Source organism: Ornithodoros turicata, chromosome 2 (genome assembly GCF_037126465.1).
Source record: "Ornithodoros turicata isolate Travis chromosome 2, ASM3712646v1, whole genome shotgun sequence".
Classification (NCBI taxonomy): Eukaryota; Metazoa; Arthropoda; class Arachnida; order Ixodida; family Argasidae; genus Ornithodoros; species Ornithodoros turicata.
Window position 1 is genome coordinate 9,997,383 of NC_088202.1, and position 17,792 is coordinate 10,015,174.

Below are 17,792 nucleotides of genomic sequence, written 5' to 3' on the forward strand. Positions count from 1 at the left end.
ATGCGGATCTGCAATGTCAAATAATTTTGATGGAAACGTTCGCAAAATAATGCAGTGTCAAGGCAATGGGTTTCGGAATCTGGCCTCCCAAGGCACGCGAGCGCCGCGGCGCGGCCGGAAATTATGCGGTGAATTACGGGTCAAACGTTGAAACGTAGGGGTCAAGCTGGGTGAAACGGTCTCTTTCCATTTGGTGTGCGAAGGAGACTCCTTCTTTCTACTCCGTGTATCCGCTACATTGCTTTCCGAGCCACGCCGTAAATAAAACAATGAAAAAAGAATTCTCCTCCTCCACTTTTGTTCTTGCAGCTGTTGTTAACGTTTCGGTGGCGTGGCGGATAAGGCTGGCGGGCAATCAACAACAGCAGCAAAATATAAATATACGCCTCTTATCCGCTCCGTATCCGGCACTGGTTTCAGAGTGTATGCATAACCTTTGCTTGGTGCGTTGTTGTGGCGTTTCTTTCTCACATCAGTAGCTTCAAGGCTTTTCGAGTAATGTTATTGCGTCATTTACTTTTGTGACGGGTACAACTTTCAGAAAGGCAAAGCGACGTCCGGACGCTGTGCTCCTCCCGCAGTCCATGCACACTGCTTTCCTTCACGTCTCCAATATCGCGCAAAGACGCACACATGCAGCTTCACGTTACCCCCTTGGAAACTTTCGAGTCGAGGTCTCCCGTAACGAGCGATATATACGCGATGACCACGCGTGAAGGCATGTGACTCCGTTCAAAGCCAAAGTGTGAGGGAAGAAGAAAGGGCGGAAGGAAGCAGCAACGTTTGTGCCGCGCCCTGACGCATTAAGTCTCACATGCTATTTCAGCGAAGGCCCTCCTGCATTCAAGATGAATCCCATATCGGTGTACGGCATCGTTCTCTTCTTTATGCTTGGTGGGTTCGTATCTCTCGTTTTGCAATTCGAATGTCGAGTAGACGCGCGGACATTTCGATGTTCATTCACCGCAATGCGCTTTTCAAAATGGCTATGAAAACCAAAAGCAGCGGTTAGGCGAAAGTAGGGTTGCCACCAGGCCGGTATTATACCGGCACGGCCGGTTATTTGCTCGCTCTGCCGGTAGCCGGTAGGTGGGTGATACCGGCAGCCTTTTGCCGGTATTTGCGGCTCAAAACCTTTCATAGGGCGGGCTTTTCCCTTCAACATTCCACTACAGCTTGAATAAATCTGGACCACAGACCCAACTCCGCGCAGTCACCAGTTGTTTCCTTAGTTACTCATTATTATTATTATTATTACTATTACTGTTATTATTGTTGTTATTACACACAGGAACACGTTTCCTCCTATTGTCTTGAGCTCTCTCTCTGGTTTTCTGTGTGTGGTTTTTTACCCCTCACACACTTCCCTTTCCCGCGAGCATTTCCTCCTTTCCCTCTATTCCACCTCCTCTCCCTCAGCCGGTATTTTTCACTACGAAAGGTGGCAACCCTAGGCGAAAGTGAGCCGTGAGTTGCTTTCGGGGATCCCCGGTTAGCTCGGAGACGTCCCAGCGAAGTAGGTCAACCGGCTGCGGAACTCTCCCCCCCCCCCCCTTTCACACGTTTGTGCAGGGCGTGGTGTCCCTCCCTGGTGTTTGGTCTGGAAGGGCAAGGAAGACTGCGAACAACGGTGTGTGTGTGTGTGAGCTGTGAAGGGGGGGGGGGGCGAGGTGACAACGCGTTTTATGCAATGCACACTTTGATGCACTAATGAAGGTGCAATTGCGGTTTGCGTAAATGAGATTCAGTCCAGTCTTATTTAACAAACGGGAATTACTTAAAAAAGGATATGTGACGATATCTGTATATGTGCATCAGGGCGAAACGCTGTTAACGTGTCAATCAGCATCGAACTAATGTTTAACGTTTCTTACCGATTAGTTGAATGTGCCGTTGATGACACATCGGAACCAATGTGCTATTGAGCTCTTTCAAAACGGCAGAAGGGTTCTTTGATGCGGTACATTCCTGAAATGGTACTGTTGAAGATGACAACTTGTGACTGCATAGTTGGGTGTGAAGTAACAGACGCTGCCTTGTTTATCTAGGCAGGTTCAAATGCACTTCAGTGTTCCAGTAGGAGGTAGAGAGGTAGGTTTTAAGAGCGATTTTAAAGGGAACTCACACTTGCGTAACGTGCGAAAGATCTTTAGTTACTGAAGCTCTTCCTGGATTTAGAGCGGGCATTTACTAGAGATGGCAACACAAAAGCGAGAAGCTTTACTTACCTTGCTTAACCTATAGGACACACTTCGAAAAGGGTTTATTCTTAACAGTAGATTGTGATGAGGGCAAGCTTGTGTTTTTCTCTCACTTTCACTCTGCAGAATATAAGAATAAAACCCCCCAGTTAACTTACTGCTGGTTAGGCAGTGCACTTAATGTCGAGTCGCTGCGGACTATAGCATATGTTATTATAAACTGACATATGTTCAACGTCGATATCCGTATAGTAAGTCAAGACTAGCAAACGAGCGAAACGTGCGTATTAGACGTAGTGAAAAAACGAACAAACAAAAAACACACACATAACAGGTCACCCTGGCCAGCAAAAATGCACAAGGAATCAACCAAACCAATGAGTGTTTCTTTTCCTGCCAGTTGTCGCGACCTTGGCTACCACCCACGCGCGAGTATGATGCGGCAGATATTGGGTAACCAGTTTCCTCCACCTTCTTTCTCCTTTTCGTAAGAATGCAGGTGTTCGGTCTTTAATGTGATGGCCAACATCGTATTTGTGGAGGAACCATGTTGATGATGCGGTGGTTTGTGAACACACAGAGCCAAGTCTTATGCTATCCCGCTTTTGCCAGTTCATGCGCACCGAAAATCTGGCACTGAGACAGAGACGCCCTGGCGCTACCTATCAGTTTCCACAAATATAACACGTTTTATCTTCGATAACGACACGCGCTCCTGTTCGTGGAAAAGTGCGAAGAGTACCCGCTTCCAAGGCAACTAACACTAATCATTATCTAACGAATCATTATCTCGGAAAGGTTAGCCAACATCGCTTTTAACGACGCTAGCTGAAAAGGGGCGAAATATTACTAATAACCAGTGATGGCCACTAACTACTTCTACAGTAGTTTAACTATAACTGCTAACTACTTTGCGATTGAGTAGTTTAACTAGTAGTTCAACTACTTTTCAGTGGTGTAGTTAAAACTACTTCTTTAACTACTGCAATGTAGTTTAACTACATCTATAACTACTTAACGTTGTCCATCAACACCAATCCCTTGTAGTGTTCTTGGACACCTAAATATGAATCACAAGCAATGATAAACTTTGGCTCAAACCATTGCTACGATCGTCAAACACAAAGCTTGCGGCGAAATTCTTTTTGTGCCTACGCGATAAACTAAATTGCAGAATTATTTCACAGCAAATGAGGCTTCACTAGACAAGCATTATTTATTTATTTATTCACATACCCCAAAGGCCATACCCTGGGGGACACCAGTTGATACGTGACAAAAGGACGAGGAATGGTTGTTCACGAAAGTGGACTGGAGGCGGTCAGTTAAGAACATATTAATCCACGAGAGAACATGTGCATCAAGGCCTAGTTGTGAGAGTTTAACCATTAATCTAGCGTGCGGTACAGAATCAAAGGCTTTAGCAAAGTCCAGGAACACGGCATCTGTTTGAGTAGAACTGTCCATATTTGAGTGGAGGTCGTGGATAAAACCAGCTATATAGTTGTGAGAAATTTTTACGGAAGCCATGCTGGCAGGGGGAAAAGTAAGCATTTGACTGTAGGAAGTTGATTACCTGCGAATATATAATGTGTTCCATGATTTTGCAGGGGACGCGGGTAATGGAGATTGGTCTATAGTTCAACGGTGAATGAGTGACACCACTTTTATGCACTGGTATTATCATTCCCCGACGCCAGTCTTCTGGCAGAACTGAACTATTAAGTAGGAAGGGAGTTGCCTCAGGAGAGAAGCCGCCGATATTTCGAACAGGGACTGTTCTTTTTCTGGGCACCGTCCTCATCATTGGCATGGTATATAAAGGGTTAGGTGTGACGTGTTCAAAGGTTCATGCGAATTGTCCCTTTAAATCATGCCAATGATAAGGACGGTGCCCAGAAGAAGAACAGTCTCTGTTTGAAATATCGGCGGCTTCTGTCCTGAGGCAACCCCCTTCCTACATCTCTACCGGTTCGCTGGATTTCTACCCATCTATGAACTATTAAGTGATTGTTGGAATATTGCAGCAAAAAATCTGCTCGAGTGAGCCTTTGTGTTTTTAAGAATTTTGCTGTTTATTCCATCGAAACCAGCAGAGGAGGAAACCTTGATGGACGAGATAATCTTTTCAATGCCAGCAGGAGATATCGCTATCGGTGACATGCTATTGAAGATGGATGTGGGAGGCGCGGCAGGGGGAGTTGTGTCTTCGTTGGTGAACCCGCTTGCAAATGCGTTATTGAAGATAAGAGAACATTGGTTATCTCTAACAAAATTACCATCACGATCTTTCAGTTGGATGTTTACCGATGGAGATTTTGGGTTTATAACTTTGTAGAATGCTTTGGGGTTGTGCTTCAAGAGGTTAACGAGGCCCTCGCTATAGAACCTGCGTTTTGAAGAAGTCACCAATGAGATGTATTTCCGGGCGCACTCTTGATATTAGCAGTGATGATGCAGACTTACAGCGCTTAGCAAGCCTGTACAGACGTTTCTTTTTACGGGCGAGCAGTTTGATTTCATGATTGTACCATGGGGCATGACAATGTGTCTTGATGATAATGGAGGGTATATAGGCTTCAATAAGTGCATTAATCTCGGATTTGTATAAATACCAGTTTTCCTCAACTGTCCGTACTTCAAAATTAGCGAGAAAGTTAGCCAAGTAATTGGATAATTCAGAATTTATTTGGTCGTAGTTACCCTTATCGATCTTATGCGTTTGCACGAGGAACGACGGGGCACGCTGGGGACAGGTATTGTAAAGTGTAGTACTTTGTGATCACTCAAGGCGCATGGAGAAAATACAGAACCTACTATATCTGGGTCGTTAATGAGGATGAGGTCTAGGATGTTTGATGAGGTGGGAGTTACACGGGTGGGTTCATGAACCACCTGATGAAGGTCAAACACATGACACAAATCAATGAAAGAACGTTCTTCACTGCCAGAGGCTGAGGTGGATCTCCAATTCATTGAGGGGTAGTTGAAATCACCAAGAATAATAACCTTTGAATTTGGGAATTTGGGAAATATATGATGTAGTGATTTGTGTAATTCTGGGATGAATGCATTGCTTGAGGGAGGTCGATAGCATGCACCAACTACTAATCTACACATGACGCAGTCAATCAATACCCAGGTTGTTGACAAAGTTACATACATACAAAGTACATACACAATACAAAGTTACTTCGATAGGAAGTGTACAATGAACAGCATATGATTTAAAACAGTTTTTAACGGCGAGTCAAACACCACCTTCTCGTCTATTTACCCGATCACAGCGATAGAAGGTAAAGCCAGGACACTCTGGTAACAGCTCACTGTCTCTTATATCTGGCGATAACCAAGTTTCAGTAAGTGCAACAGGGTCACATTCACAGGATTGCAACAAACTACACAAATCCTTACGCTTTGGAATCAAACTGCGGACGTTACAAAAAAAAACAACAGATAAAGCATGTGCGGTAGTACCGTGGTGGGAAACAGAACAGATCAGCTATGGTGTACGTTCAACAACCTGTTTTAAACATTGTTTTAAAGCAACCTGTTTTAAAGCATTAAAAGTGAATATTTAGTACACATGCACGACACAATTGCTCTGCACCTCCGTTCTCATCAAACAAGTAGCTCAAGGTAAAAGTCGGAAGCACAATCGTGCCGTAAAGGTTACGGCAAAATCGGAAGTAGTTGGCGCCTTCAGTAACCTAACTACTGTAGTTAAATACTTAAAATAGTAGTTTAACTAGTAGTTGCCACTACATTTCTGCAAGTAGTTGATAACTACTTTTTAACTACAATCAGGTAGTTTAACTAGTAGTATAACTACATGTAGTTAACTACTGGCCATCACTGCTAATAACAGCATAGCAGTATGCCTTAGTGTACTGATGCCGGGAGCCCGATAGGCTACCGTGTCTACCCACCCAATCAACAGATAAGATTTTGAGTCACACATGCTGTCGTTGATTGCGGTAGGTACGGAAACTTAACAGTGACGCTACCAACGGGACACTAAAACGCGCTGTTAATACTTTCCTAGTACTCTTACTTACACTATACTAGCGCAGAACAAATGTATTTGCATTGTATTATATGTACAAAATATGTGAACTACATGTACTACAATAGTCTCGATCTTTTCATACGATCCGGTAGCACCACTCCCACGGCAGCATTGTCTCAGAAAAAAAAAAGCAACCTTGCCAAGAGCACCTGTCCGACATTCCTAGCTTCTGCCACCAAAGCGGGTGTCTCCCCAATGTGCCGAATCCAGAGTCCAGCATAGTGTGTCGGAGATTTCCGGTGCACGTCAAACGAACCCCAGACGGTCGAAATTATCCGTAGTCCTACCCTGCGGCACGTGCACCATGTCACTACACGAGGCAGACAAACATTACGTGTAATATTACGGCACCGTTATTATTATATTATCTAGGTGCCATTGACCAAGCTGCTCCTCAAACGTTTCACCGCTACATTTCTGTTGTCTGCTTTTGTTTTCTTCTTTTCAGATGATAAGTTGAATAGCGCATTATACTTTGAAATGCCCAGTGACAAGACACCGCTATTAATAGATTATTTGACAAAAAAAAAAAAAAAGAAGCCCGTCTTTAGAGCAGTCTCAAGTGTCACTTCCTTGCTCCTTCGACTCGTTCTTGAGGACTGGGAAAACACCGACGATGGCTCCGTGGTAAATAAGCCTTATGGAACGTACAGTGTGCTCACACGTACACTTCCTCCTTATTATTTATTTATTTATGGATCACGCACTCAGTGCATTACGCAGAACGTTTGAGGTCGTATACGTTGCGTCTAAAATTGCATTTTTGACGAGAACCGTTGTAAATACGGATACTCTGTTGCGTTGTTCTGCCTCGCCGTCGTTTTTTGATGGTGATGATGATGGATAGAAGAAAAAATAGGGAGGTGAGTCACGACTAAATCGTACTGGCTACCCCGTACACCCACGTAGAGCAAAAAAGGCGATGCATCACTCGCTATATCTGACCATCACGCTGTGACTTTGTCTGTTTAGTGCCGAAAGCACAAGGCGGGAAAAAAGCTTAAAAAAACGAGCGTCGTATCTGCAATCACTAAACAAATCCAATTGATAAGTTAATAAAGGAATTGTACCTAAGTATAGTCGTCCAGTGCGTACGCTCTCCTATAGGATGTCCGCCTTGCTGTATAACCCACCTGCCAAAACGAAATTTATGTAGCTTCAATAGTATTTTTTTATAAAAAAATCTGCGCCGCAAAAAAAAAAAAAAAAAGAAAGAACTGTACATATCTGGTTGTCCAAACCTTTTGCTTCATAAATAGCGCAAAATATAGAGATTTAATAAGTTGGTTGGCGGAATATTTAGGAGCCCTTGATTGTATTTTTTTGTAAGCGTGTTTACAATGCCTCGGAAGAGTGTGTCCCTTTCTTGTAGTTTTGGCGGTAGTGGGCGCTTGACATACATATATCAACGGTGCTCCTCTCCGGTTTCTGAAATATCCTTTTTGCGTCCCTGCATCATGCGTGAGGAAAGGGGAAATTCCTCCTTGGGGGCGATTCATTCTGCTCTCGAAAAAAGTTTGTCGAATAAGTTTACGCATATACACCATTCCACAATGCACGAAATGATAAAAACGCTCCCTTAACCACCCGGGAACGGTACGAGTGGTGGTGCTGGTGAAAGGGCTCACCCAGTGCCGTGTATGCCAAAGGGAGTCTGGCCGTTAATGGGACCTGCCTATACCTGAGGCTCCACCCACTTTTTGAGGTATCTAGCCAATCACAGGTCGAAATACAGTTGTCTATTATTACATCCATCCAGTACTTATACCTCACCCTTATTTACTGGGTGCCAACATTTTGGAGAAACTCGATTGGTTTGGATTGAAATGGATATCACCGGTGACAGATCAAAACGACGGATTTTGCGCCCACTTTTATCAACGCCGTCTACATGGAGAGAGAGGCATGTTGGGAAAGCTCAGAATTGCAGAAATGGTTGCTGGCAGAAATGATTGGCCAGGAGAGCGGTACAACCATTTCTTCGTAGCAGACGACTGCCGGTATGAAGTTATAAATTACGTAATGTAAGTAGATCGAATCAAAAATGAGCAAAGATGTATGTACAAATAAAATGCAATTATATAATGCAAAGTCTTACTTGCGTATAAGGGTCTTCCTTCTTGCTATTTTCTTGGTATCACGGTCTTAACTAGGCCTAATGGTACGACGAAACATCCCATTTTCGCGTAAATAACAATGGCGGAGCGAAACTTTAAGCTGATTTTGCAGATGCGTACATGAGGATATATACTCAGAGTATGAAATTGAAGTAGTCTGTGAAAATTTTTTGTCACGAAATCTCCGCTTCGCCGTTCCAAGCACCATCCTCCATCTTGGAGAAAATTTGGTGTCATAGCAGCACCCATGGAAAACGGTAACCAATGAAATGCGCCCAAGTTTGATTGACAGGTCGAGCCTCCTCCTAATGGCCAGACTCCCTTTGGCGTACACGGCACTGGGTTCACCGTTGCCGGCCTCACAGAGGTGGACAACGTCACGACTGACGCCCTGGGGAATGTGCGTTGTGGGCCGACTTCTAAGGGAACTGTGCCGACATATGTCTGAAAGCCCGTCTGTGGAAAACTCAGGAAAACCCCAGACATCACAGCAGGCACCGGAATTCGAACCCGGGTACCTCGAAAGGCGTACGCCCCATGCTTTCCACCAATCAGTAGCGAAAACGGCATCATTCTGTGCAATGATTGGCCTTTATTGGCCGCCATCACGAAGAGTGTGGGCGCCTGTTGAGTACCGAGAGGTTTGCCTGCCTGTACATGTCCTTGCCGTGGTCATGGTTGATGTTCGGATGACCTAAGAAAAAGAAAATAGAAACACATTTATTTTTGTGCACATATTACTTATACATTAATTCACTCTCATGCAAATAAGCGCCACGACGATGCGAGACACCAGCTCATGGGAAGACGTAGCAAGTGCGCAACCTGGAAGGCTGCCAAGTCGCTCTGGCGCAATCATGCGCAGAGCAGTGTTGGTCGCCATTTTGGACACGTTCCCAAGGCAGGCGTCCTTGAGTCCCACCGGTGCAAAATACAATAAAATCTGCAAACTTGAAGCCACCTTTGTTGTTTAAAGCATAAGCACTTCGCTGACAGCTGAGGCTTGCGATATTGTGACCCGGATGCGTATTTCGAAACCCTGACCTATACAGAAGAGCGGCGCCGGCGGCGGCAGAAAACCCTGAAAACCCGATGCCGATGCGTCGCGTTGGCGCAGGACGCTGCTGACATAATGGCGGCCGTAGGCGGTGTTACGTTTTGTGGTGTTGGTTGGGTTGAGGGGGGGGGGGGGGTACAGATGGGTTGAGCGAAAAGAAACAGATAGAAGGTTGACGTGCCTTGAGATTACGCGTTAAGTAACGCGCTAGTTCTTACAACATTTATGCTCCTTGTGGTTGAAAGCGTGAGTCCGCAGAGAGCTGGTGTTTTCAGTGTATGAGAGGGGTGTTATGTTGTTATTTGGGTGGTCGTTGCCATTAGTACACGGCATGGAAGTTGAAAATGTGGAATGTCAAAGTGGGACAGAAACTGAAAATGGGTCCCTGCGACGTGTAGAGAAGTTTGAAGTGAATCTGCAAAAGCAAAGGCGCTGTACTGAAGTCTGTGCGTAGTGCGTGCACAAAGACTGTGTGTGTGGTTCCGACTAGAGTCACTCTGACGTTTTCAGGTTAAATTCTTTTTGTATTTTTGTTTTTTCTCTCGCAGAGAAAGTTGCATGTAGTGGTCTTGAGCCTCAAATCCAAATAATGTGCACCCACTTTAGTTCATGACTGAAACGTGGTTTAACTTGGTTTAACACGAACTCTTCAGAGTCTGGGGTAGAATCGGGTATAACACGTAATCAGGCTGTATTTATGGTGCATTACAGTGCACTTCACATATCTTTCTGACCAATATTTATAGGCTTTTATGACCATAGTGTTGATACAGCTTACCTTTGTGGTTACATGTTGGCAAAAAGTCGATTACACTTGCCTTTCATTACTAAATGTTGTTGATAAATGTACACAGCATGACAAAGAATGTACACATATTGCTATATTTTGCCCTTTATTCAGTATTTTTGACTGCTAACAGGGAACTGTGGCCTGAACTTGAGAAAACATTATGCGTAATATACACATGCATACCTAAAGCTAGCAAGTGCACCAAAATAGCAAGACTAAAACGAATGAAAAGCATACTTCTACAAAAGCTACCAGTAAAATCAAAAACAATAATGAAGTCAGTATCACTGCATTGGTCATCTTATGATGAGGAGTGGCATTCACATTGTTTGTTTTCTGGAGAGAGAAGGGATGCTTCGAGTTGGAACATTTAGGTATAGCCACTTGTGTCTCACTTGATATCACCAAACCAGAACTGACCAATTTTGTCAAACATTTATTCCTGAAATGTTTGTTTTCTCACTTGAACTGCACGAACTGAACGCAAGTATTAGTTCCGTCACTTGTTTTAGATTAGTTCATTACTACGCAGCTCAGCAAGACATTACTTTGGTAACTTTGTGACTTAACAATTGCATGTTCCATGAGGAATATTGAAATCGCCATTTGTGGTGTAAATTATATTATCTGATTTCATTTTTCACTATATCCCACGGCTATGATAGTCTCTGTGTCTCATGGTCCACTCTCGTCTCTGCTCATGACTGTGATGGTAATGGACAAAGAGACAAAAGTGGTTATCACCTCAGGACGAAAGATCATCAGTTTCACCCGTCACCTGTTTATGCAATACCTCACGCACATACCAGATTCACTACGGAATTGTTCATTGGACACAACCATTGACCATTACCAGTCATAACTAGAATTGTAGCTCCAGAAAAACATGTCTAAGTTAATTTGGTTAGGAATAGTGACAAGATGTATTTGACATGGTCATGAGATGCCTACAACTTGCTTTTCATGTTTGGCTGGGGCCATTGCTGGTTGGGTATTACTGGGAGCCCTCTGTCTTGGCAACTAACACATTACACATTGCTCTTGTTTTATTATCTAGGAAAGCTGTCATACAATGGTTTCTACAAGGGGATATGTAGCAAACTTAGAAACTTGTTAACTTATCAAACCAAGATGGGAAGGTGTCTAGGTTCACATGTTTACTGATCAAGGTAAGGGAGTGGGTTAACTATAAAAAAAAAAAGAATACAGTGCCAGTGTTTGCACCCACTTGACCCAATCTTGATCATACCCACACTATCACAATCTGTACGTATGTATGCACATAAATTAAGCTTTAAGTACAACATGTTGCTCACAAATGCACTGCCAGGTTATGACACAAAAAGGGCTCGACTAGACAGCAGTGTCTTCAATATAGTGAAGGTGTTGGGACTTTGGGCACCGAACACTAGGGATGCTGCGTTGGAGGCACTTGTGCACAGAGCTGTGGGATGGATACAACCTTTTAGGATTCTCTGTGCATGATCCTGGGATAATTGTGAATTGTGGGCTGCTAGTGAACGTATGACTAGTGGACTTCTGAACAGCGACCATGTGCATAGTGAATAGCAAACTTGCGAGCAGAGCACATGAGCAGTATTTTTAGGGAGTGGGGGGGGGGGGGTGAGAATTTATGTTAGGAGCAGCAGAACAAGTCGGGAGACAAGTTCAATTTCTCCTCTTTTTTTCATTACAAGCAAACAAAAGGGATTATTTATTCATGTCACTAGAGTTATACTTGCAATGTCACACAGCAATGTCGTTTCCACGAAACCCCCACATGTTGCAGGATAAATTACTTGCTTGGGCTTCATGCATGTCGTTGCAGTTGGACGGCATCAGTGAAGTCCGTAATTCCGTGTAATACAAAAACATTACAACTGTATTCCCCATGTTTTGCCGCTAATAATGGCCTTTTAATATTTCAGTTTGCTGTGCACAAACAACATATGAGTTACGATAGCGCCATATCGCTAGAGTTGCAACTTTTTTTGGTTTTCCTATGGGCTGTGTAAACACCTGCCAGAAAGCTTTAAATCGATGAGATTTTCTTTTGAAAAGTGTTGATTTTTCTGTGCTTAAGAGCATGGTTTTGATGAATACTGGTCCCACTCACTGCTATAACGTTCAGATTGTAGGGGGAAACTCGAACACACAGCCTCAACAACACAAAGACATCCATTGGTTAGTCGTATAAGGTCACCAGGGGGGGGGGGGGGATATCTTTATTACTTAAAAAAATAGGAGTGAAAGGTTAGCTTGCGCCATAGCGGGTTGCTATTCCCAGCAAAGAAAGGCAAACAAAAAGAAAAACAAACCACCAAGGGCAATGCGATGAACATGTACAGTACTATGGCTATCAGGTAACAGTTGTTTTAGTGAGCTTCAGGGCGTGTCTTTAAGCGGGCCATCGTTGCATAAGAAAGGGTAAATATATTGCGTTTTATGATGTATGGTGCTAATGCCATACAAGCATAGCCCAGGCAAGTTCATGGCAGTTAATAAGATAGACCTCAAACAACCAACAAAAACTTGTCTGGTACCTGCTACATTTTAATGTAGGTATTCTCTCATTACCTCGAGCTACGATAATTCATACTTTTGCATACTTCACACAAACTTCATGTCACCTCAATGTTTAGCCCACAGTTTTTAGTGTATTGAAAAGCTTATTAACTGAACGGCATTTTTGTCTAATCAACATTTTTCATTCCCTTGTGAAGCCCTCCTACTGGCAGAAGATGGCTTCCGCATGTTGCTGACGCCACCTCTTGAGACACCCTCCTTTGAACATAATGCTCACCTCCAGATGCCTGTCTCCTAAAGAAGGCACCCTTACTGCTTGGGCATTAGCTGACATCAGACATTTAGTTTTGAGAACTGATTTGTTAAGCTAGCAACCATCGACATGCTTCTTTTGAATATCTCTGCAGTTATTAACTTATGCCTGCTTTCTTGTGTCCCCACTCATAATAATGCTTATTTAGAGGAAAGGCTAAAAAATGTGAGCTGCAACATATATTTGGAGTAATTTATGAGAATTTGAACAAAAATATGAAATGACCTGGAGTTTGAATTAATGAGTCTACTGTAATTTGGTGTTCTACACAACGTCTTGCAATTATGCCCATATGAAAAAGTTGCATGCAGGGCCAGTCCATTCGTTTTGCTTCGTTATGCTGCTTCCTTCTGATTTGCCTCCTTTATGCCCTCAGGGCAGAGCAATGTGATGATTGATGAACTTTGGCAATTGCTTTTGTACTGCACCATTTTTTGAAACCCACAAAAAAAGTATTTTAGAAGTTTACGCAGACTCTTCTGCAAATCTTGTAGGTCATGCTTTGTGGTAAACAGGCCTCATCAATGGACGTACTCTGGAAACAACATGACAGGATGGAGTCTTTTCGTGTTGTCTTCAACATTTGCCCATTGCTCAGGGTTGTTTGCCACAGAGTTTGTCCACCAGCTTGCCTGCATTTATGCTGTTCTGTCAGTGATAGTAGGTCAAGTTTTTCTCATGCAACCACATTATTGATGAAAGATGGAAGTCACTGAAAAGGCTAGTCAGCTGTAGGACTCGAACCCACATCTTCTGGATTACCGGTCCACGGCTCTCCCAATTGAGCTAAGCTAACACACCTCCCCAGCGACTTCCAAGGGTGCGTCATCTGAAGGGACAAACCAGCGACTCTCTCTCTCTCTCTCTCTCTCACGCATCCTTCTTTCACTCTTACATTTTTGCTCACTCATACACACATTCATACGACGGTATCGACGCAAGCGGCAACTGTTGAACATGAGAGAATTAATGTTGTGAGGCTGGAACACATAGAAAGGACAAATACATAAAAAGACATTATTGTTTGTTTGTTACTGTCATGCTTCCTGCTTCTAAGACCTGCACTTATAAGCACTTAAGATAGCACTTGTCTTTGCTATACTATCTGAAAGACAGATGAAGAAACACAATGTTGTAACACAATTGTGTTTAATAAAGCTCATGTCTTGCAGCCACAGCAACCATTTTGTTGAGTGAAATGATCAAGCCCACACATGCTCTGTTATATTTGTTGTGTATTATTATACTATTATTGTTAAACTAATATTAATAATATAACTAATTATATACTATTATGCATTATTATTAAACTGCATTGTCTTATATGTGGTTGCAGATACCCAGTGCAGGTCTCATTCATCATACAGGCTACACAGCACACTTTTCGTAAAAGCAAGGGATAATGGTGTGTGTGTGTGGGGGGGGGGATATGTTCATTTTACTAAAAAATAGTAGGGAAACGCTAGCCTCTGCTATGGCGGCTTCCTATTCCCAGGAAAGAAAGAAAAGTGAAAGACAAACCAAAACAAGTGGTGTAAGGTTTTTAACAAAAGCTCTGTCTTTCCAATGCAGTCAACTTTTGATCAAACACAAGCATGCGTGATGACAATGAAAACATCATAACCACGAGGTCTATCAACGCAACCCCTTTGTTTACATTGATATAATGTATGTCTGTATGCATGCAGGTGTTGGAAGGTGGGTGCAGGAGAAAACTTTCCTCTTGATCTCAGGGCTTTGCGGGAACGGCCCCCTTTTCGTACATAAGGATTAGACAGGGCACCTTATATTCTTTCATAAGGCATATTTTTACAGGATTTACACGCATTTTGATTACTACAGGTAGCGTCTATTAAATGAGAAGGTTCTGTTATGTGTCATCAATATATTTACTAATAGAATCACTACCCCTCTGATACCAAACATACCTAAATATGGCCTCACATCATGTAAGTCCTACCAGAATTCTGCTTAGCACAATTTACAATGTTGCCGATTACATTTCAAAAACTGCAGCTGCTACATGGAATAAACTGCCAATGTGTAAACACCCCATTTAATTGTTACTCCTTTTGTTGTCCACATCCCATTTCTTTTGGACTTCTTTCGTGAAGGTCCCCAGTCTGGATAATTCATAAACAGTTGGTGCTATTGGAGAGCTTTCTTATCGCTAAAGATGAGTTGTGCAGTGAGTGGCTTATTGGCATAACTAATTAAATAAATATCATAACTTTTGAATTTTACTTTGGACACTTTTGGGTAAGTACCTGTGCCTGCTTGCACTAGACTTCTGCTAAGGTGCTAAACTTTAGGAATTCTCTTTGGCGCAGCCTTGCTAGTGCTTGTTTCACATGCTACTGACATAAACTTTCCTATAAGCGAAATGCACTGCCAGAGCTGTGTCAAAGGAAATGCCTCAAGGTTAGCATCCTAGCAGAAGTTTCGTGCAAGTGGGCCAGTACCTCCACCAAAAAATATTCTGAGAACGAACTGCATTGACACTCAGTGACTTTTGTCGCAAAAAAGCGCGCATGGATGGTGCGGCGAGAGGAGGAAGTGTTCCCGCCTCTTGTTTTATCTTTCTTTCCCCCGCTTTGACCTTGATGCCGGTGACGACGGTCTTATCACAAACAATGCAAAACAAATGAAGGCGGGTACACTTCCTCCTCTAACCGCACATTTCGCAAGCACTTTTTGCGACAATCAAGCAGGAGGGGCTAAAGCAGCATTTCTACACATTTTTTTCGACTGTAGCTATACTGTGCACAGTTTTTCTTGGGTCTGCGGTTATCCGTGAGGGACTTCATATTTCTGTAAAAAAAGTGAGGTTAGCCCTGCAATTTTCAAAGTTCGATTGAAAAAATAAATTTTTTACTCAATTACAAGATGTTCAAAGCCTTTCTCAATGGCGGCAAAAGCTTACAGAAGCTAATTGCGGAAAGTTCCACTATCATCCAGCGCGTTCGTCGCCAGTTAGAATTTTTCGGTGGAGCACCCCGTATACTTAATAATTTCTGTGACTAACTTCACACTGCAACATCTATTCAGCGCACAATGTTATGGAAGGCAGGCACCACCTATGTTTGCTTGTGCAGGCATGTAGCAGGTTTGCTTGTGCACACAGTTACGTCTTTTCCAGTCGAGCGTTTAGCTATCATGAACCTAGGACATGTCTGTCATAAAAGTGACACGACCTTCACTGCAGAAAAAAATACATGGGCACCTAAACCAGTGTATCTGGGACGCTATGCAGGTTCAGTGTACGTAGGCTCTAATCAGGTCAACGTGCAACAACAACAAGGACAATCACATTGAGTCCTACAATGCAAGCATGTACGGCGTGCATGTTTCGATGTTCCCACACCCGAAATATGCCTCTGTCTTTCCTTGCAGAGGCAGTGGCTAGGGTTGTCAATCCCGAGTAATTTTTGCAGTCCCGGGATTTGGGGATTTTTTGCTGTCAATCCCGGGATCCCGGGACGGGATTTCGGGATTGTGACGAGTCCAGATGGTGCTTCCAAGTATAGTCCTGCACAGGTCAGAATTATCTAATCCGGCATTATCTAACCAAGTCCATTTACCTCAAGTGCTTTACCTCAAGGTTTCTTCAGGTCGTGCTATATTCCCGATCGTGGGTTCCCTCCAATAACATAACTTGAGACCCTCTGGCCTAAGGTATTACCCGTGCACCGAGTATGCGATGTTCTCGCTTCACTTCTTTGAGGTCTGTACTCTGAACCAGCTAGCAATAAACATCTACCTTTGCGGGCTATTGAGAAATAAATAAGTACATATCAGCATTTATGCAACTGCTGTGACCCGATACGCAGCAACCGATACTCGTTTCTAACTACAGAGAGCGAAGTCCATAATTTCCGCTGCATGTTGAATTCCATTATCATCTCTATTCTTCTCTGATCATCATCTCTTTGTGCTCTCATCATCTCGTCTTCTGTTTGTACTTTCTTTGTGTAAGTGTACTGGGGTAGCCAGTTCCACTTCGTCGAAACTGACGTCCCCACCCTTTTTTTTCTTCTTTATCACATCACATCAGCTGCGCGTTCCCATGGCATGGAACCATGCTAGACACAGTTGATGGCCTCACCCTATACGTCGCAGTTCAAGTGTAGAAATATTGTTCATTATTCTATCATACGTGAGATCTGAAGCGGGGAAGGGAAAGAGTGGTGTATATCTATCCGCTAACGTAATGCGACCTTCTAGCGCCGATGCTATACGCAATTCATGTTTCTGCATATCATGCAACTCAAGGACTTTGATTAGTCACGGAATAAATATGAAGGCGACGAAAAATGCTTTATTGTTTTGTTTGTTTTTGCTCGAATGTGTGACACGCCTTCAGATCTTTCCTACCTTCCCAAGCAGCACAACATGTTGTCAATACTGACTCAATATAGGTCCAGTATTGGACTTGTATCCAGTACGTATCGCCTTTGCTTTCATAAGGGATAGCGTTGGTGATTCTGCACACGCGCAAAACATAAAGAGAGCTTCGCGCATTGCCCAGAACCGCCATCACGCTATCCATTCACGCAAAGGCAATAGCGTACGATACTTTAAAACTCTCCATTGTGCTGCTTCAGTTTATGCGGAGAGATACATCGTGTGTCACAGTTCATGTAAACCTATTAGGCTGATACCGGTTAAAAGTACCGCGATGAACAAAAGGTTGTAGTATTGGGTAGAAAATCCAGCGAC

General features: G+C 43.3%; 1 protein-coding gene across 1 annotated transcript in view; it reads left to right on the top strand.

Annotated features, from left to right (window-relative positions):
• The first annotated feature begins 747 nt into the window (after positions 1-747).
• The window catches only part of LOC135385181 (uncharacterized), a 34,529-nt gene continuing 17,484 nt past the window's right edge, over positions 748-17,792 (top strand). Inside the window, exon 1 of the mRNA XM_064614370.1 lies at positions 748-894. Within this exon, the coding sequence (XP_064470440.1) occupies positions 849-894 (46 nt within the window). The 5' untranslated portion in view covers positions 748-848. The remainder of the gene's footprint in view (positions 895-17,792) is intronic.